General features: G+C 39.5%; 2 protein-coding genes across 4 annotated transcripts in view; one reads left to right on the top strand and one right to left on the bottom strand.

Moving 5' to 3' along the window:
• Positions 1-1,955: 1,955 nt before the first annotated feature.
• mesd (mesoderm development LRP chaperone) lies at positions 1,956-6,022 on the top strand. Its single transcript, XM_022218725.2, has 3 exons — positions 1,956-2,139; positions 3,835-4,067; positions 5,190-6,022. The coding sequence occupies exons 1-3, from the start codon at positions 1,984-1,986 to the stop codon at positions 5,452-5,454; spliced, it is 654 nt and encodes a 217-aa protein (XP_022074417.1). The 5' UTR covers positions 1,956-1,983; the 3' UTR covers positions 5,455-6,022.
• Positions 6,023-8,245: 2,223 nt separating this feature from the next.
• The window catches only part of cemip (cell migration inducing hyaluronidase 1), a 167,080-nt gene continuing 154,456 nt past the window's right edge, over positions 8,246-20,869 (bottom strand). For all 3 annotated transcript variants that reach the window (XM_051960360.1, XM_051960365.1, XM_051960368.1), the window contains exons 24-29: positions 18,853-19,038; positions 18,422-18,620; positions 14,135-14,221; positions 13,725-13,882; positions 13,379-13,479; positions 8,246-12,675 (exon numbers count right to left, since the gene is read on the bottom strand). In XM_051960360.1, coding sequence (XP_051816320.1) covers positions 12,548-12,675; positions 13,379-13,479; positions 13,725-13,882; positions 14,135-14,221; positions 18,422-18,620; positions 18,853-19,038 — 859 coding nt within the window. In that variant the 3' untranslated portion in view covers positions 8,246-12,547. The remainder of the gene's footprint in view (positions 12,676-13,378; positions 13,480-13,724; positions 13,883-14,134; positions 14,222-18,421; positions 18,621-18,852; positions 19,039-20,869) is intronic.

Here is a 20,869-nt window from a genome sequence, read left to right as displayed (position 1 = left end):
AAAAGACAACTTCTGTTGTCATTAGTACATGGAATACATAATTGCAAGCAGGTAAGGTATTTCAGTAAATTTACTTAGTTTTCATTCAGTACTGCCAATTTGCACAGTGGCTGCTTTGGCTGGAAGAACGAATTATTGTTTTTTGATAATAATGCTAAGTGTAACCAGTGACACTTCGTGTTTTAACGTAAGAATTTGCTGTTTTTTCCAGCAAAAAATTCCTCTGTTCTCTGTTTTATGTCACCGTAAAACACAAATTACTTGGTTTCAGACTATCGGTCTAAAGTTGAAAATAGATGTACACATCAAAATCTATCTGACAGCCAAAATCTTCTTTCTTAGAGTTACCTCAAAGAAGACAGTTTTTCAGTGCACTTTCCGAATGTTTACAACCTGATTCATCTCGAACATTTCCAATATCACTACTGTATGTGGTCAGAGGTATGCTCCGTGTCACCTATAGTCTATGGTTCTATGGTAAATTCATTCAATAGAGATGTTACAGGTTCCCTGAGTACAAATACATCAGCACAGCAAGGTGGTGGTTAAAGCACTCAGCATCAGTAAAAAGATTTCAAGAGCGTGTTAAGTTGCCTCTAAAGTTATTTACTTACTGGTATTCACTTATAAAACTCTTATACAGGAATTTGAACACAAAGTCCAATGTGGGTCTCATTAAAAAAAAAAGCATTTAATAAGTTGGCAGATTTTTTTGCTTACTTAACTGTGTTTTGATGATATGCATTGAATAAATGGAGCCGATTCTGTTCAATAAAGCTATGATGGTTCAAGATTTATATGTTGAAGGTTGTGTGAATGCATTTAAGAGAAGATAAGACAAGATAAGATAATCCTTTACTACTCCCCACGCCAGGCGAAATTTCCTGTTACAGCAGCAACATCTTTCAGAACAGCACTAATTATATGTACAGTAATAATGAGAATTATAATAACAATAATATGTACAATATATACAAGAATGAATAATGAAAAACTAACCAATACAGTATTATGACTATATATACATGTTATATGACTATAGCATTTGTCATAGTGGATAGACTGTGAATACGAAATATAGTGTCCATTTCATTTAATTGTTGATAATAAAATACATATCATATTAATTTTGCATGAATAACTAACTAAATAATAATACCAAATATTTTTTTTCACTAAATGTGATTTCTTCCTAAAAAATATGCACCAAAATAAATGTAGACCTTAATTTTTTTAATTCTTATTTTGTACATAAGGAAGGATGAAGCTTTCATTTACACACTGAGAGTGATTATGAGCGTGGTTGTGTTGTCAGTAGAACTACCAGCTGCATTCAGCACAGTCATTCTGAAAGGAAGGAGTTCTACAGTTTGTGTCAGCTGATCTCTGATGACTTCACACAATACAGCACAATGCACACTGTCAATAATATAGCTAAACAAATGTTCAGTAAGGGAAAATAATATTTTATTTATATAGATCCAATTCACAACATAAGTCATTTCAAAGCACTCCACACAGTAAAGTGAAGACCTTACAATGATGGATACACCATAGAGAAAGTTTCAGTGAAGCTATTGGTTCCCTTTGAGCACTTCTTCAGAGACAATGGGAAGACAGGAAAACATTTCAAGCAGGAGAGAATCAGGTTGGGGTGAGCAGAGAGCACAGAGATAAAAGGATACAGACGGCAAGCAAGAAACCAGTACTCATGACAGAAGCTCAACCAATATACTCGATCAAGCCATCCATTGTCTATACACCGCTTAGTCCTGGGGGAGGGGGTCTTCAATTTGTGCTTTTGTTCACAAACATATTCAAAAATGCTTTGATGCATTCGCGTCTAATATTTGTAATAATTCTGCTTTTATTTTGAAATTCTTGCCCATGCTCAGGCTACAGCGCGTGCCGCTGCTCTGACACGCCCCTCCCGTCTTGTGACCGGCAGACTTCACAGCCAATCAGAACACACCATGTGTAAACATGGCGTCTGACTTGAAGTTGAGATGTGTGGTGCTCCTGCTCTATACATGTTTGCTGTGTATATTAGCGACTGACAGTAAAGTTAAGCCCAAAGTAAAGAAGGACATCCGAGACTACAATGATGCAGACATGGCACGGCTCCTGGAGCAATGGGAGGTACGTTAACGTGTTCCTGTTCATTCAGTCAGTCCTCAGATACCAGCTACTACCCTAGCCGCTAGCTATGTGCCATGAACCGTGCACCATCAGCAACATACCGCTCTGTGTCTAAGGGGTCAGCATATTAACAATTAGTGGTAGTTTTGTCCTCGGACAGATACATCCTCAAAGTGGAGTGGTAGAAAGAAGTATGTTATATACTGGGGACTGGCGTTAATATATAACATGCTAACTTCAGATGCTGGAGTCATTCGTTCTAACATCTGTCAGTATGCAGTCGAGTGCCCAGCTTACAAAGAACGAGTCTGGTATGTCCAGATTTAGAGGACAACATGTTGAAACGTTGCCATTAGTCAAAGAAATATGTTTTTACCTGTTTTGCTTTTTATTTTAAGCTGCCTGTTATATTCCACTAAGTTTTTATTCCATTTATATTTATAGAGCATTCATTCATTCATTCATACACACACACACCACACCCTACACACACACAAAAAAAGTTACACACTGATATTTTGTTGGACTGTCTTTAGCTTTGACTATGGCACTCATTCGCTGGGGCATCGTTTCAATAAGCTTCTGCAGCGTCACAGCAATTATTTCTGTCTAGGGATACGTTCATCAAGATCTTATATTGATGATGGGAGAGCCAAACCACTGGGCAAAGTTTTCTCAGCACATCCCAAAGATTCTCAGTAGGGCTGAAGTCTGGACTCTGTGGAGACCAGTCCATGTGTGAAAATGATGTCTCGTGCTCCCTGAACCGCTCATTCACAATGTGAGCCCAATGAATCCTAGCATTGTCATCTTGGAACATGCCCATGCTATCATGGAAGAAAAACTGTAGGAACTAGCCATGATGAGTGCGTCTATTTATCCACCTTTCCTCTTACCCCGATGCGTCCATCAATTTGAAACAGTGTAAACCTGGACTCCTCAGACCACATGACCGACCACCTTTGTTTCTCAAAGATGATGGTTCGCCTCCATCCTTCAGGTTTTAATGATACGTTGTACAATTCTTAACCTGATTTTAGTAGTTTCAGAAATCTCCTTAGTTGTTTTCTTTGCTTGATGCAGGCCAATAATGTTACGCTTCTGAGACAGATTAACATCCTTTCCATGACCACAGGATATGCCTTCCAACATGGTTTAAGAAACAAGAAGCTAGCTGCATCAGCTAGGGTTAAATAAGTTGTTGCAGCTGAAACATATTCATCACTGCACTAATTATTCAATGGATGGCTCTTACCTACATATATTTTTGTGTTTTTTGTTGTGTTTTTGAAAACTAAACCAGAATATACACTAAACCTTTTTAAAAGTTTAACATTGCATCCAGAAAGTAAATGCCAGTGCTTTGTTGCATTGCAGACTAATTATGCCCTAATCAAAGTTGCATCAAAGACCATTTATGTAGTAATGCTTAGTGAATAATTCCGTTTTCTTTCTGAAGGTCAAATTCTGTCATGTTGAGACATGTATGTAGTGTTTGGGTTGCAATACTGCATTTGAATGTAAAATATATGCTATGCTGTGTTTTTTAATGGTGCTTTGAAAATGTGATGAGTCTTTCAGAAAAGCAACTTGCAAATATACGAATACAATTAGTATGTATTCACTTACATCTATCTGAAAAACGTGTTTCCATTGTTCAGCAATTGTACATAATTCCTTCTTATTGTTTCACAGGAGGATGATGACATTGAGGAAGGCGACCTTCCTGAGCACAAAAGGGCTCCGCCTCCCATTGATTTCTCCAAGGTGGACGCTTCCAAACCAGAAGATCTTCTCAAGATGTCCAAGAAAGGCAGGACTCTGATGGTTTTTGCTTCAGTGTCAGGAGATCCAACTGAAAAAGAGACCGAGGAGATCACAGGACTATGGCAGGGGAGCCTCTTCAACGCCAACTTTGATGTTCAGAGGTAGTTACTTATTCAACATGTACAACAAGAATGTTGCCGAGCTGTTGTCAAGGAAGACAGATGTACGTATAAACCTGGCCTTCAGTAGTGATTGTAGAAGTTTATGTCAGGTGGAGTAGCCCATACATCAGTTGCTTTAGTACAATAAACAAACAGCATTGTTCATTGTGCATGAACAAAGCCGGATGAAACTTTTGAAGTTTTGGAGCATCGAAGTCAGTGAGCACAGGGACATCTTGTGGTCTGTAGAAATTATAGCAACTTCTGAAAACTGGGATCAAATTGCTGTCATCAGGCTGACCTCTGTAGAAACGTTTGAGAGCGCTGTATGTTCATGAGGAAGATCCAGTTGCTTTCTCAGGTCGTTCTCTGTATTATAATTCAAGTAGTATTTTTTTAGGGTCAAACCATGTGATCATATCTTTTATTAATCTTTAATCTGTCCTATTTTTTCATATATTAACATCCTCCCAAAATTTATTGTGAAATTCAGAATGAGAAATCCTTGATTGATCCCTAAGGGGAAACTGCTTGAGAATGACGACATATGAAAATCTTCATATGCATCAGCCTCTTTTATATCAGGAAATTCAGCTTTATGCAACATTTTTTGATGTTTCTCAAAGATTTACAGTTGGAAGTTGCAATTAGTGTTACAGTTGAGAAAGAAAAAACATCCACACTATTTTATCTCTTTTCTCTTGTACCTCAATGCCTATACAACCAACCATCTTCTCTCTTTATTTTTCCAAACGTCACTCGTGCAGAGGCCAACTGTCAAACAAATGCAGTAGTTGTAATCTATGTAGTGTTTTTTTCTTTGTTTTGTTTGGTGGAATCCAAAAAGTTCCATGTAGTTATTTGAGCTTTGTGTACTCTGGTGTACTGTTTTAGGTGGTATCCAGTCAAAATGGTTCTATACCATTCAACAGTTCTCTGGTAGTTAGTCCCTGCCATATTTCATATGTATTCATATATCTTCCTTCCAACATTTTGTGTCACTGGAGCATCATTTATAGCTCAATTTATCAGTTTTTTTTTAAATTAAGCTGTCACAGTCTCTGAAAACAACAGCAAGCCATTGCAGTGGAGTGTGGTCTACAATAATGCTTCTTTCTTCAGGTTCGTGGTGGGCTCCAACAGGGTGATCTTCATGCTGCGGGATGGGAGTTTAGCCTGGGAGGTCAAGGACTACCTTGTTGCTCAGGAACGCTGCATGGACGTTACTGTGGAGGGCCAAGTGTTTCCAGGGAAAGCTGCCAAAAAGGATGATGCTAAACACAAACAGCAGAATGAAGTCAACACCAAGAACAAGGGCAAGAAAAAAACGGAGAGCAAGAAGGCTGACATAGAGGGAAACAGAGCCAGCATCAAACAGGAGCTGTGATGGAATTGAACAGAATGAGAGATCGGAGTTTCTAGTCATTTTCTTCCTGATCAATGTGTACTGCGGCACCACAGGAAGATGCAGTGGTATGAATGAACTAATAAATCCTGTTGGGTACACTCAGCTTTGACCGGCCAGCTGGAATCATCAGTGATTTGTCTTTTCCCCTCCTGCCTCTCACTGGATCATGGTGCAATGACAAGTACATGATTAAAATCATCAGTCTATGTCTGAGTGCTGATAAACTCTTTATAATCTTTTGTAATGTAATGCTGTCTTGATTTCTGTTTGATTATCATCACAAAAAAGCAAGCACATGCTAATGTTGTTGAAAGATACTCCAAGTAAACATTATTAAACTTTTGTTTTTGGTGGCAACATTTTGACATGTTTAGCACAGTTTTTTTTTTTTTCTGATGCGGAAATGGAGTCATTCATCAGACCGGTCAGTCCCAGTCGCTTATCCGTTGGTCATGTACACCAGCACTTCAATATTTTATACAAAAGTAGCACTTGCGATTTCTGTTTGATTTTTCACTGAGTATGAAAATAAACATTTTTGGTATGAGTGAGGCATCATTCATTACTGTGGCTTGAATCACGTCCTCCCAACTCCAGTGTGAAGACACTCCATTTGTCATGCTGCAGATCTGTATTGTGTAGTGCAGACTGACTCACCAAGTACTATAGAGTCAACTGCATATATTACTGTACATATAATTATGTGAACAGTTGTTTAGTGTAATCCAGCAGTTGACCTGAGCTCTGACTTGAAATATAAACTATCAAACATACAGAATTGCAGCTGGTTCATTTACCCAGCAGCAAGGAGAGGTGCATTTTCCATCCATCCACTATCTATACACCGCTTAATCCTCAGTAGGGTCACGGGGCTTCTGGAGCCTATCCCAGCTGACTTGGGGCGAAGGCAGAGGACATCCTGGACCAGGGCCGGAGTAGGACTCATTTTCAGCCCTGGACTTTCATGCCTCAGACCAGCCCACTTTAGATCACGACCTATTTCTATTAAAATCATTTAATTCTGGCCTTGACTTGTAATTCAGTGTGTTTTTCTAAAATATTTCCATTTCAGTGCAAGTAAGGGTCGCTTCACAGTGAGGATTTATTCCAACATGAGTGCACGTCTCCAACATTTTTCTTTACAATATCAGAATCTATATTCTGTTCAAATAAGTGTTCAAGGATATCCAAACCTTAAAAATGAAATAGAAGAAGAAATAAAAATATTAAATTTAAAAAATAAAAGGTGTTGCACTTTCTAATAACACTATTCTCTCTTTTTCCTCTGCAAGGAAACAGTTCCATCACAACTTAAATTTCACAGATATGAGAACATCAGTTAAAGGGCTGATCTCCAACACTATTCTTTACAACATCACAATGTCCTTTTTTGCAATATCAAATATCAAGCAAATTAGTTTTCACATATATCTAATCCTCGTGAATAAAGAGTAATTATTGCACTGTTGTCTGGAAATTTGTTATTCACAGTATAACATCAATTTCACTTGCTAATGAAATTTTGAAAATGCTTTGATTTTCATTTTATATTTACAATAACAAGAAAATAAAATCAGAAAGAGACAGAAATGAGAAAAGGTTCGTTTTTTCATTTTCTTAGACCGGAAGTGGATAATCAGCAAGTGTGGAGCCAAACAGAGTACAGTGCATAGACTACATATAATTTTTTTTCGTTAGTTTTCATGGTCAAAATGAGAGATCAGGTGGTCAATCTTAAAATAAATCAGTATCCATCCATTCATTCTCTATACACCGCTTTATCCTCACTTGGGTCACGGGGGGTGCTGGAGCCTACCCCAGCTGACTCGGGTGAAGGCAGGGGACATCCTGGACAGGTCACCAGTCTGTCACAGGGCTACATATACAGACAAACAATCACACTCACATTCACACCTACGGGCAATTTAGAATAATCCATTAACCTCAGCATATTTTTGGACTGTGGGAGGAAGCTGGAGTGCCCGGAGAAAACCCAAGCATGCACAGGGAGAACATGCAAACTCCATGCAGAAAGATCCCAGACCGGGATCTTCTTGCTGCAAGGTGAAAGTGCTAACCACTACGGCACTGTGCACCCCATTAAATCAATATTGAATTTTGAATTTATTATTCCTTTGCATTTACTAAATTAGAATAAAATCTCATCACATTAGAGGGCTGTTGTCTGTCCTTGCTGACACTGGGTGACAGTGATATTTTTATTTTATATTCATATGAAAGACATATGACAAAGACAACACGGAGAAAGAACTCTACATGTTAAACTATTCCTTACTGCAGTAATGGAAATTTCTAGGTGACTCTCCTTTCTGTCCTTTGTCCACAGAAAAAAAAGAGGTTTACACAGAAGAAGAGATATTTCCTTTTCCTTATTATTGTGTATGTGCAAAAAGTTAAACTAGATTTTTTAAAATGAAATGTCCATGTATGTTCAACTATCCAAGTTAGCCACATTGAGGTGTAAAATCTACTGTTAAAATCTTCTGAGATTCAGCACCTCACAGTGACATACTCTTTTGTGGCCTGCAGTGTTTTCGTTTTCTTTTGTCTTATTTCTTTCTCTGGCTTTCCCTATTTTTGTATGGTTTTTTGTGTGTACAGCTTGCTTGTCAGGGCCCCAGTTGAATCATAGCTGACCCCCACTTGCTGCTCAGAATCTAAAGATACTGGAAATGACACTTTGACAGTGATGTGACTCAAACAATAGCATGTCAGTATTCTCAAGCAGAGACACAATGACATCCAGGCAAACTGTAGACTGTTCTTTATTTCTGTACAAAAATCATTTGAAGAACTTTAATGTCATGAAGTTTCATCACTTTACAAGCCCAAGCCACATATACAACACATTCATTTGATGTACAGTTATAGTAGACCAACTATACCAAGGGTCATACGCATGTATGCAGTGTTTGATACAAATCTTTTAAAATGGAGCTATAATGAGTTCTGTGTATTACATACAGTACACATACAGGGCAGTTATAACATGACAACTTAAAGCATGTCCCTTGTAGATTTGGATCAACTGTGTCTGTACAATAAATAAGTATAAAATATATCTTTGTGGATTTTTAAAAACACATTAAACATACAAAACACTAAATTACTGCTACAACCTCCGAAAAAAGACCAGCTATTTCGGCAAGGGAGGGGGTGGGGTAGGAGGTGGGGGTGGGGGTGGGGTTTCCTTTATTTCACTGATTGCAACACAGTTTTCATCATTCTTTTAAAATGAGGGGGATTGCACGTTTAAAAACTCCATGGTTCAACATTTAGTGGACAACTTGAGTTCATATTTTATATAGTCATGGGCATCTTGCTGGTTCATTCCAAAACACAGACAGTTTGGATCACAAACACAGATTTAAAAGAAAAAAAATACATGGAAGGAAAACATCACAATATCAAGTGAGCAAGTGCTCGGAATGAAACAGAACAAGCTAACCACTGGTCCGGACGCAAAACAAGGAATGTTTCTGTTGTTTTATTTTTTTTCCCTTTTCTTTTGCTTTTTCTACTATTTTCTGTCTTTAAACACTTTAGTCCAACAAAGGAGGATAGTAAAATCGCTCAACTTCTACACCTATCACAGACACCTGCATGACAAGGGCGCTCAGAGATGCAAATACGGAACAGATAATTTGAAAAACTGACTCATACTTTCTGATTTTTTGATCTCTGTTGAAGTAGCCATTGCCTTTGAATCCTAACCGCCTAGCAATCATAGCTGACATCAAGGACATCTGCTGGAGAATAGACCCATACTTCGCGATGCATAAATGTGCAACTACCAGGCTAGAAGAAAAGACTTGTAAAATGGAAAAGTCAATTAGAGTAATGTTTTGTTTTTTTCCAATATGGTTTATTGTGAGATGGTAAACTGGCCAATTAAGTCTCCTATGAATTATGCTCATACACTTGCACAATACACTTTTACAACTTTTGCAGAAATCATCCGAATAAATCTATCAATCTATAAATCTGTATCTGTATTTCCAGTGTTCTGTGCCAATGCAGTAAGAAGTGTGAAAAATCGTGTAAAATGTGTAATCTGCACTCTCTGACCACCTGGATCCCTGGGAATGCGCCTGGTATGCTGGTTCACAAATTGACTGATGTCCATGAAGTTCTTTTAATAGTTTAGTGCATAATCTGACATTAGTTGCCAAGCATGTACATTAAAGACCTATCTGAAGAGCGTGGGTATTAAATATTTTGCAGATTTATTTTCAACTTAATGTGGGTGGCATCATGCTTTCTTTACAATGTTTTCTGCTTGTAGAAAATATTTGCAATTGGTAGGAGGCTGGTTAGATCAAATCTGTGACACATTTTACTATTGGAGGGTCAATCTACTGCTACTAAGATGATGTCAGAAGGACCTGAGTGTCTGAACACCAAGCACAAACTTGTTAACCTACTGGGTATACGGTCAGCAATATACACTGTCCCAATTGCCTACATTTAGGCACTCTAAGGCTACGTTCAGACTGCAGGGCTTAATGCTCAATTCCGATTTTTCTTGTGAAATCCGATTTTTTTGCGAATTCGTTCACATTTCCAATTAAATGCGACTTGTATGTGATCTCCTGTGTGAACCTCATACGACCCAAAAGTGTCTCGCATGCGCAGAAGAGGACACAACAACGACACGCAGAGAGCTTGTTCAGTGTTTACGGAAGAAAACATGGACGCTAACAGTAGAGCATGTCTGGCCATTTTAAAGTTGTTGTCCAGCCGGAGCCAGCATATTTATAACTTAATCGTTTTAAGGAGAAGGTCAAGAAGGAAGAGAGCCAGGATTTTGGCCCTGGCGTTTTGTGGGGCAGTGGCAGCAACGTCTGTCCAGAGAACTATGTGGGTGCTAGTGATGTGAGAGGCTTCAAAGATGCGGACTTCATTCAGAATTTTCGAATGACAAGGGCGATCTTTACGTACATATGTAAGCGCCTCTTTTTAACACTCACGGCAAGACACACGTCTTCGGCAGCCCGAAGATATGTTTTGCTTGAACGCAGAATAGTGACGTTTGTCGTGTACCAACAACGTATGGGTCGGATAAACGTGACCTGGCCGTTCAGACTGAAGTCGCATGGCAAAAGATCCGATACGTATCGGAATTAGGACCACATATCCAAGTGGCCTGGGTCGCATTTGAAGAAATGGGATCTGTGTCGTTCAGACTGTCATGAAAAGATCCGATCGGATTTGGGTCACTTTAGCCTGCAGTGTGAACGTAGCCTAAGTATCTGACAGGCAGTCACTAATGTAACAAACTACATACCTTTAGGAAGTGGAAGCAACAACTTTTTCAGCTGTTAGACCAAGATCAACAGACCCAGAGCTGGTTTGCCTGCCACCCAGTGTGCTAAAAACTTGTACATAATGGGAAACCCAGTGCGATCTGAACCACACCGCTCTCTTCCTTGGTCTGCCTCCAGGACAGTTTCTTATTTTCCCTTTTAAAGACGGAGTTGCCTCATCTGTTATTGGTTGTTAATATTCATCAACCCCTCAAAAAAATCTTCTGAATTGAGAATTTAAAAAACTGCAGAATAGATACATTTTTACAATTGCTCTTATTCCTGGAAGAGCAGCTTTCAGCAACTGTAATGGTCACAATTCCCACTGACTAAGCATCTATTCCCTCAGCTCTTACATATCAGTCTTCTCATATACTGTAACCTTATTATTCAGAGAAAAACCTACTCTTAATTTATGTGTTCTAAACTGGTGATTCAGCTGAATTATTGCCATTAAAACTCAAAGGGCACCAGTCGGCTTAAAGCAAAGCACTTGTTGGATAATTGAAAGCCGTCTGAAACAGCACTGATAACTTCTTGCCCTAATGTCATGCTTTTGATAACAGTTACAGTTTTTAGCCAGCTGTGTGGAAGTGAGAGAGCAGGTTCCATTTAAACTTAGTAGGTCAACCTGTGGTCTTTAATTTTTCACAAAATATTGACATTCCTGAAACAAAATCATGTACAAGAAAATTACCAGTGCTGCTATTTCTTTTTGTTGTCTTACTGTTTAACAGCAAAATATAAGAGGATCATCAGTGGAGCCAGAAAGCTTGAACATTTTCTGAGTCTCCCTGTCCCTAAATAAAGGAGAGCCTGACCAAAAGACTGAGCCGTTATCCTTATTTGTACAAATATTACATCTCACTCTCCTCGCTAATAGCAAATCTTTTTGTTGTTAATTTTATCTTGATGTAACTGTCACGGACTCATTCATTCAAATGACAGCACAACCCTCGATAGCAGCATCAATAAGTGACATCAAAAAGTATCAAAATTTTTGCTGTAGCCGATACAGAAGTCTGTTAGAGGACAGACTATATAGACAATACTAAAGGTTATATACTGGTTTCTAAGTGAAAACTCTACAATGTATAACTGGAAAAGAGTCAACTGAGAGCTTTGGTTGGGTCAGAGAATTAACCGCATTGCCACCAAATTTACTAAACACGGAAATGTTAATATTAACATGAAAGTTAGTTAATGTCATGTTAACTTTTGCACATGAGGGATGTTTTTACAGCACAATAGTAATGGTTAGCTGACCAAAGCCAATATTTACTTTAGCTAATAAGCTAACAATACATAAACATAACAATGCAGTTTGTGATGCAATGACAGTGTTCTGTCAGAAACAAAATCATTATTAATCAAGTCTATCAGTCTATCAATAATGGGTGTGGAGACAGCCATATTTCTGCAAACACTGTTGACTGTTGCCAACAAACTGAGGATTCAGCGCAGAGCAGGGTCTTAAACAGACATCAGTTCATCATGGGCACTGCTGGCTCTGGGACAGGGTTTTCACCTTTTCAGCATACCAAATCACATCATTCTTTCTCACCACCAAACCTTGACTAAACAACACTTGATGCCGGACCAATGGCTCAGAGCGACTGGCTCTGCAGTGCTGGCAGTGTGCATGTATGTGTGAGTCTGTGCTGCTTGTATTCTTTTAGGGGTATGTGTTTCAGTATCTGGGGGTTACATAGTCACTTGGCTGTTCTCCCCGCTCGTCTTGCCACTCATAGCTTCATCTTGTGGACCACAGGGACAGGCAAGACCTGATGGATCTTGGCTCGGTTGGTGTCCACCTCCATATGGACCCAGTCAGGTTTGAAGGAGCCTTTGAATCCCACAAATGCCAGCTTATCTGCAGAGAAGCCACATTATATTAATGGAAGATAAATCCTCTAAGCACCACGGTGTTTCTCAGTATTGCCTCTTTTGCGTTGCATACCATCATATAGATATGTCATAAATGTTGATTATTGAAAAATACTGAAGAAGTGTGAAGCTAGGTGCCTTGCTCAAAGGACAGAACAGCATTACTATTCACTGACATTACAAGTGCTGCAATCTGAACATAAGTTGTTGGTGATATTTATTTTTAAAACACCTTTTTTGTGACAAACCAGTCTTCATCTGTCTCAAAAAAATGAACAAATGATGTCAAAACCATCTCTATATTGTTGGACATAGTTGTGAACAACTTTACATACACTGTAAAAACCATATATATGACGGCAGTCTTGAGTTTTCAATGAGTCCTATAACTTTTAATTTTCTATGATATGATTATTGAAACACGTCTTTGTCACAAAACACAATCATGCATGTTGGTTCTTTCAAAAATTGCATATTCTTTGCTGCAAATAAATCACTTTGATAATGGTTATAATATATGAAACATTGTTAGTGGACACAAATAAATGTAACAGACTAAATTCTCTAGAGTTTTTGTTGTGAAACCTTCAATTAGAGGAAAAAATTCCAAAAGGATGAGAAGGTAAAACCATCATACTACTTTTAGCAATTTTACCTCAGTACACCTTTGTAAAGACATTGTTAGTTACCTTTCAATTTGATGCTCTTTCCTGCTCCTAGTCTCTCCAGAACTTTGGTCCAGGATCCTCTGGTAACCACACGGCCCTTAGACGTCATGAGGACTATGGAACTAGTGACAGAGTGAGAAGCAGCCCGATATGTTAATGTTCACATTGAGCTGATAGTAGCTGTGTGTGTATTTTCAGCTAGATCGTGTGTATATTTACTGGACAGAGAGACACTAGTGTGTGATTTGAGCAATTTGAACTGATTGTTAAGGCGTTTGACTTCACGTAATTCAGTTTATTTGGAGCAATGTGTCACACAGTGAATTTTTTTTTTAAAAAGTATGTGGTGAAACAGAATTTTTCTCACCAGTCTCGCAGTCCACTGACATAGTTGTCGATCTGTGCAGGGATTCCCTGTAGGATAGAATTCCTAAATCCCTTGCTCTCAATCACTTTCCCATCATGCCCATCAATTACTGTCAGCTGCACCCCATCTTCTGGTTGGTATAACTTCCTGCCGTTCACCTGTCACAACAGAGGCGGTTAATCACAAAACAGTTCTGAGATCTACTGTAGAATGGCACTGCACACTTAATAATTTCACCATTAGTCAAATGTCTCTAAATGGTCTTTTCTGGGGGAATGTATATGAATAATGTATATGCTGAACCCTCCTGTAAAGTACCTCATAACCAGTGATCTAAATCTAAGCCTTTCAAGTAAAGTTATAGCTACTCTACACCTACTTTTCTACACTATGTCTAAGACAATGGGTACCTCTGTAAATGCAAAGTCCTCCTTGATGTGGAAGAAACGAGTGTTGTAGGACTCCAGTTTGACCTCTAGAAAGTTCTCTGGTGAGTGCTGAGAGGAAACAACCACACAATAGAGCTGGAATTAATATTAGGCATTTCACTCTAATTTCAATGGAAACTGTTGAAATACAATAACAGATTTGTAAGGATTCCAGTGGGAAACTGAGACTCATCAGGAGGAAAAAGACAGAGAATAAAACAGAGAAAAATAGGATGTAAATAAGGATACAGATGATGGAGCATTATTCTGGTGGAATGTGTTTCTTAAAAATAGAGCATACACACGTGGACAAAATTGTTGGTACCCCTCAGTTAAAGAAGGAAAAACCCACAATTCTCACTGAAATCACTTGAAACTCACAAAAGTAACAATAAATAAAAATTTATTGAAAATTAAATAATCAAAAACAGCCATTACTTTTGAATTGTTGATTAACATAATTATTTAAAAAAACAAACTAATGAAACAGGCCTGGACAAAAATGATGGTACCTCTATAAAAGATTGAAAACTATTTGACCAGAGTGACATGATTGACTCAGGTGTGTCATTTAATTGACATCACAGGTGTTTCCAAACTCATAATCAGTCAGTCTGCCTATTTAAAGGGAGACAAGTAGTCACCCTGCTGTTTGGTGAAAAGGTGTGTACCACACTGAACATGGACAACAGAAAGCGAAGGAGAGAATTGTCCCAGGACATCCGAAAAAAAAATGATAGACAAACATCTTAAAGGTAAAGGCTATAAGACCATCTCTAAACAGCTTGAAGTTCCTGTGACAACAGTGGCTCATATTATTCAGAAGTTCAAGACCCACGGGACAGTAGCCAACCTCCCTGGACGTGGCCGCAAGAGGAAAATTGATGACAAATTGAAGAGACGGATCGTTGGAATTGTATCCAAAGAGCCCAGAGCAACCTCCAAAGAAATTAAAGGTGAACTCCAAGGCCAAGGTACATCAGTGTCAGATCGCACCATTCGTCGTTGTTTGAGCCAAAGTGGACTTCATGGGAGACGACCAAGGAGGACACCACTGCTGAAAAAAACTCATAAAAAAGCCAGACTGGAATTTGCAAAAATGCATGTTGACAAGCCACAAAGCTTCTGGGAGAATGTCCTTTGGACAGATGAGACCAAACTGGAGCTTTTTGGTAAGGCACATCAACTCTATGTTCATAGACTCAAAAGCAAGCATACGAAGAAAAAAACACTGTCCCTACGGTGAAACGTGGAGGAGGCTCAGTAATGTTTTGGGGCTGCTTTGCTGCATCTGGCACAGGGTGTCTTGAAAGTGTGCAAGGTACGATGAAATCTGAAGACTATCAAGGCATTCTGGAGAGAAATGTGCTGCCTAGTGTCAGAAAGCTTGGTCTCAGTCGCAGGTCATGGGTCTTCCAACAGGACAACGATCCAAAACACACAGCCAAAAACACCCAAGAATGGCTGAGAGAAAAGCGTTGGACTATTCTAAAGTGGCCTTCTGTGAGGCCAGATCTGAATCCCATTGAACATATGTGGAAGGAGCTGAAACATGCCATTTGGAGAAGACACCCATCAAACCTGAGACAACTGGAGCTGTTTGCTCATGAGGAGTGGGCCAAAATACCTGTTGACAGCTGCAGAACGCTTATTGACAAATACAGAAATCTTTCAATTGCAGTGATTGCCTCAAAAGGTTGTGCAACAAAATATTAAGTTATGGGTACCATCATTTTTGTCCAGCCCTATTTCATTAGTTTGTTTTTTTAAATAATTATGTTAATCAACAATTCAAAAGTGATGGCTGATTTTGATTATTTAATTTTCAATAAATTTTTATTTATTGTTACTTTTGTGAGTTTCAAGTGATTTCAGTGAGAATTGTGGGTTTTTCCTTCTTTAACTGAGGGGTACCAACAATTTTGTCCACGTGTGTAACTCTAGAATGACCTGCCAGAGGAGATCATGTCTGGTAGCTTTTACAATAATGTACAGATCAACCACAACATTAAAACAAATGAACTTGATAAGAATAGTTGTCTCATTACAATGGCACCTGTCAAGGCAGTGGAATATATAAGGCAGGAAGTTAACAGTCAGTTATCAAAGTTGATGTATTGGAAGGAGGAGAAATGGGGAGCATATGGATCTGAGGGACTTTGGCAAGGGCGATATTGTGCTGGGTAGATGACGAGTAGATGTCTGAACATTTTCAAAACAGCAGGTTTTGTAGTGTGTTCAGAATATGCAGTGGTTTGCAACCACTAAAAGTGATCCAAGGAAGGATAATCGATGAACCGGTGACACAGTCAAGTGTGAACAAGGCTCACTGATAAGTGTTGAAAGCAAGAGTTGGACCGTGCGATCTGATCCTACACAAGAGCTACTCTAGCACAAACAGATGAAAACTTTAAATGCTGCTGTGATAGAAAGGTGTCAGAACATACAGTACACCACCGCTAGTGTGCAAAGGGCTGTGTAGCTGCAGACGGTGCCCACACTGACCCCTGTCCTCTCCTGAAAATGTCTACCAACTGGACAACACAACATGTTCTTTTTTTACAAAACAAAGAGCTGGGAGTGTGAACATGAATTAAAGCTGCTGTCCGGAGTTTGAATCGCAGCGTCTCCCAAAACACTGGTGGTCCCTCCCTCCCTCTGATTTCGCCCCTTTATTTGTGCACGCGCGCAGTACATGAGAGAAGTGCCCGGAGTGCTGCAGCATCTCGCCTGTTTTGCTGTTTTCCCCTCTTCTACATTTAGTACTTTTAGTAAATAATAAAGGAATTACGTTAGAATGCTGTATTGAGTCTAACTTGTCCTAATACCAAAATAACATGAATCTGCTAGGACGAACGAGTAAAGTTTCAATATGTGATTACACTCGTGTATCCCTCTGGATGACGTTGTTTATCAAACTTTGTGCATTTACGCGTGTATATGTGTTACATTGTTTATTTATTTCTATCTAGAGTTCAGAATTGCATGACTCCTCTGACAAAGAGTATGTCCCAGACGCCCCAACATCTTCCTCCAGAGGTCGGGCATCTAAACGAAGCCGTCAGGCGGGCTATGGAGGCCGTGGTCGGAGAGCGACGCGAGCACCCCGACCACGGCATATAAACGTAGCCGTCAGGCGGGCTATGGAGGCCGTGGTCGGAGATTGACGCGAGCCCCCCGAGCCAAAAAACGTCCTGCAGTCTCTTGGCCTGACAAGCCGTGGGATTGGTAACTTTTCTGGAAGTTGCTGATTCCTGATGCTCTCTCCTCCACAAGCAAAACAAGTGTGCGCGCGGTTGTGTAGTGCGTAGCGCGCCCACCTCTGCATGGGCTTGCTTGCTGTGCGCGTAACCGTTGATTGACAGCATGACAAAGCTGAAGCTCGAACTTGATTGGTCGGCAGCGACCGGCGCTTTTTGGAATAACATGGGGGTCTATGAGAGGAAGGCGGAGCTCAGGAATAAATTTTCATATCGCGTTATACTAACTTTATATTATAGTATCGAACTAGACTAACACATTTAAGCTTTGTTAAAAAATGATACATAAATTGAAAACAAACGGAAACTCCGGACAGCAGCTTTAACTCAGAACAAAGGGATGCACTATGGGGGAAAAAGGCAAGTGTGCAGAGGCAATGTAATGCTTTGGGCAATGTTCTGCGGGGAAGGCTTGGGAATGTTAAATTGACATGTACCACCAACCTAAACATTAAGGTAGATTGTACACAGACAACGTACATCTCTTCCTGGCAATTGTATTCACTGATGGCAAAAGCCTCTTTCAGCAAGATAATCCACCCTACTACACTTCAAACATTGTTCAGGAATGGTTTGAATACCATGACAAAGACTTCAAGGTGTTGATCTGACATATTTCCAGCTCTCAATCTGATAGCGCATCTGTTGGCTGTGCTATAAAAAACAAGATCAATCTATGGAGGCCCCACCTCCCAACAACCAAGACCAATCTACTCCTCATTGAGTCCTCTACTCTACATGATGACACAGGACACCTTCCGAGGTCTGTGGAAGGGGAACCTACACAATATTAGGCAGGTGATTTAAATGCTGTGGCTGAACAGTTTTAAAAATATTAAAGATGTAATAGCCAAAAGTGAAGGCCCAATAAAGTCAAGTGTGTTCAAACCATTCCCTGTTTCTCAAGGCACTGAATCCCAATGCTGTAAACAAGGTATGACCAGACATGAACAGTGTCAATTCCACTAGAAAACAGTGGCTGGTTGGAAACCTCAGTGTAAGAGCTCACCACATTTGGCATCTTTCTGGGCATGGGTACATCTACAACAGGCAGCTCAGCATGTCTGGGGTAGGCTTGGGCCAAGCAGTTGCTGGGCAGACTGCCTTTTGGGATGATGGCTGTTATCTTCACCCTCTCACAACCCTTGACAGAGCAGAAGGAAAACTGCTCCCTGTCATTGTGAGCCTTTACCTTCAGGAAGAGTAGGCTGCAATACAAACAAAATACGTCATTAATTCTTCCTTCCTACTTTTGCAACCACAAAAAATGACATTGTGACATATATCTTTGCCTACATATATAATTCATTAAAATCGCAATACTTGGAACATACAGAACAAATAACTTTCTTGTTTTACTAAACTTTGCTGTAGGCCTTGACTACTTCATATAAAATTAATGTGTGTGTGCGTGTGTGTGTGTGTGTGTGTGTGTCTGACCCAGTGTCTTCCTCCCAGTAGTAGTATCCTCTGGCCAGATGTGAGTGGTTGATCTTTTCCCTCTGTGTCGTCCTCATGAAGACACCAGTCTTGCGGGTCTGTTTGGTCAGACGGTTGTGGATGTCTGAAATGATGGTGAAGGCAGTGCCTTGTGGGTAGCAGAGGCCCACATTGATCCAGTCATTTCTGAAACACAATAGACAAAGCAACGCTCATACAGTACTGATTTAATCTAAAAGCAAAACCTGTTCTCATATCGAAAATCAACAGAAACACCACACACACAGGATCATTTCTGCCACAGTCTGATCACTCACAGATAAGGGAAAGTAACTTTTTAAACTATTATTATTAGTTTTATAAAGAAATAATTGTTTAAGCCATTTATAAAAAGAATTTGTGGGGGTTTTTAGACATAGGAAAATAGTTGTATAAGGCTTGTTGAACCTAAACATCACTAAATAGAACCTGTCTGGCATTGTGAAGTAGCTAATGGGTCTCAAAAAGCAGCACATGATGCCATTTTTGAAAGAGATTCCAGAACCAATGTGACACAAAATCATTGACATTTATCAGTCTGGAAAGTGCTACAAAGCCATTGCTAAGGCTCTGGGACTCTAGAGAACCACAGTGAGAGAAGCTATCCACAAATAAACAAACGTAACAGTGGCGAATCTTCCCAAGAGGATCAGCCAACCAACATTTCTCCAAGAGCACTACGACATCTCATCCAGGAGGTCACAAAAGAACCCAGAGACACATCAAAAGAACTGCAGACCTTACTGGCCTCAGTTTAGGTCCATCTGCATGATTCCACAATAAGGAAGAAACTGGGAGAAAATGGTATAATGGGAAAGCTGCAAGGGTCAAGGTTCTGGACTGGCCAAGTCAAAGTCCGGACTTCAGATAACATTTTTATATATTAAAAATCCCGCTGCCATATCTAAGTGATCTTCATTATTATCCAAGAGAAGAAAAGTCAATTTTGCCTTTAAAGGGGAACTTCGGTTTTTTTCAACCTGGGGTCTGTTTCCATATGTAATTTCATACATGTGAGTGATGGAGAAATGAATTTTCGACATAGCTCCACATTACCTGGCGATCGCTCTTTGTTGTGGTCTGTATCCAAATCTCAGGACGCTAGAACGCAAATCTCGTTCCGAAATTGCGCGAGAGACTTTGACGCGGGGGGCGGCCAGCTGCCCCATACTTTTCGCTAGCCGAGCTGCTAGTTGAGCTGCTAAGCTGCCTGCCTGGATAAATACTGGAGTTATGTCGAAAATTCATTTCTCCATCACTCACATGTATGAAATTACATATGGAAACAGACCCCAGGTTGAAAAAAACCGAACCCCCTTTAAGGTCCTGTCAAAAGAAGCTTCCTGAAAGCTTTCAGTCAATTCAGACTAACATTTGGCTTGTTTACAAGCCTGGTTCTTTGAATATTTGCAAATATTTTTTTTATAGCACTGTATATACTGTCAGGGCTTGAGGAGGAATTATGGGATAACAGGATGCTTTTCTACGGTGAATAAATGGTATTCGAACATATTGCTAAAGTTCATTACATCCATCCATCCATTATCTATATATCATTTAATTTTCATTAGGGTCGTGGGGGGCTGGAGTCTGTCCCAGCTGACTTAGGGTGAAGGCAGGAGACACCCTGGAGAGGTCACCAGTCTATCACAGGGCTACATATAGAGACAAGCAATCACACTCACATTCACACTTAGGGACAATTTAGAGTTACCAGTTAACCTCAGCATGTTTTTGGACTGTAGGAGGAACCCAGAGTACCTTGAGAAATGGTTATGTGTAATTGAACTTGCCATCCACAATATTATTTCTGAATTGTGATTGTGTATTCTCAAATAATGTAATACAGCATTTTTTTTTTAAATTGTAATGTTTTGTTGCTGTTTTCAACTTAGTTCAGTAGAAGAAGATTTTATTACAAGACATATGTTGCAATTAAATGTCATCTAATATGTCATATTCTGCAAATAAAAGACAT

Source organism: Acanthochromis polyacanthus, chromosome 2 (assembly GCF_021347895.1).
Source record: "Acanthochromis polyacanthus isolate Apoly-LR-REF ecotype Palm Island chromosome 2, KAUST_Apoly_ChrSc, whole genome shotgun sequence".
In the NCBI taxonomy this organism is placed as follows: Eukaryota; Metazoa; Chordata; class Actinopteri; family Pomacentridae; genus Acanthochromis; species Acanthochromis polyacanthus.
The sequence above is the reverse complement of the archived record's forward strand: the minus strand, read 5'-3'. Positions and strand labels throughout refer to the sequence as shown.

Coding starts and splice junctions, on each gene's coding strand:
- mesd (XM_022218725.2), top strand. CDS start 1,984: ATGGCGTCTGACTTGAAGTTGAGATGTGTGGTGCTCCTGCTCTATACA. Junction 2,140..3,834: donor GGCTCCTGGAGCAATGGGAG/GTACGTTAACGT, acceptor ATTGTTTCACAG/GAGGATGATGACATTGAGGA. Junction 4,068..5,189: donor GCCAACTTTGATGTTCAGAG/GTAGTTACTTAT, acceptor TTCTTTCTTCAG/GTTCGTGGTGGGCTCCAACA.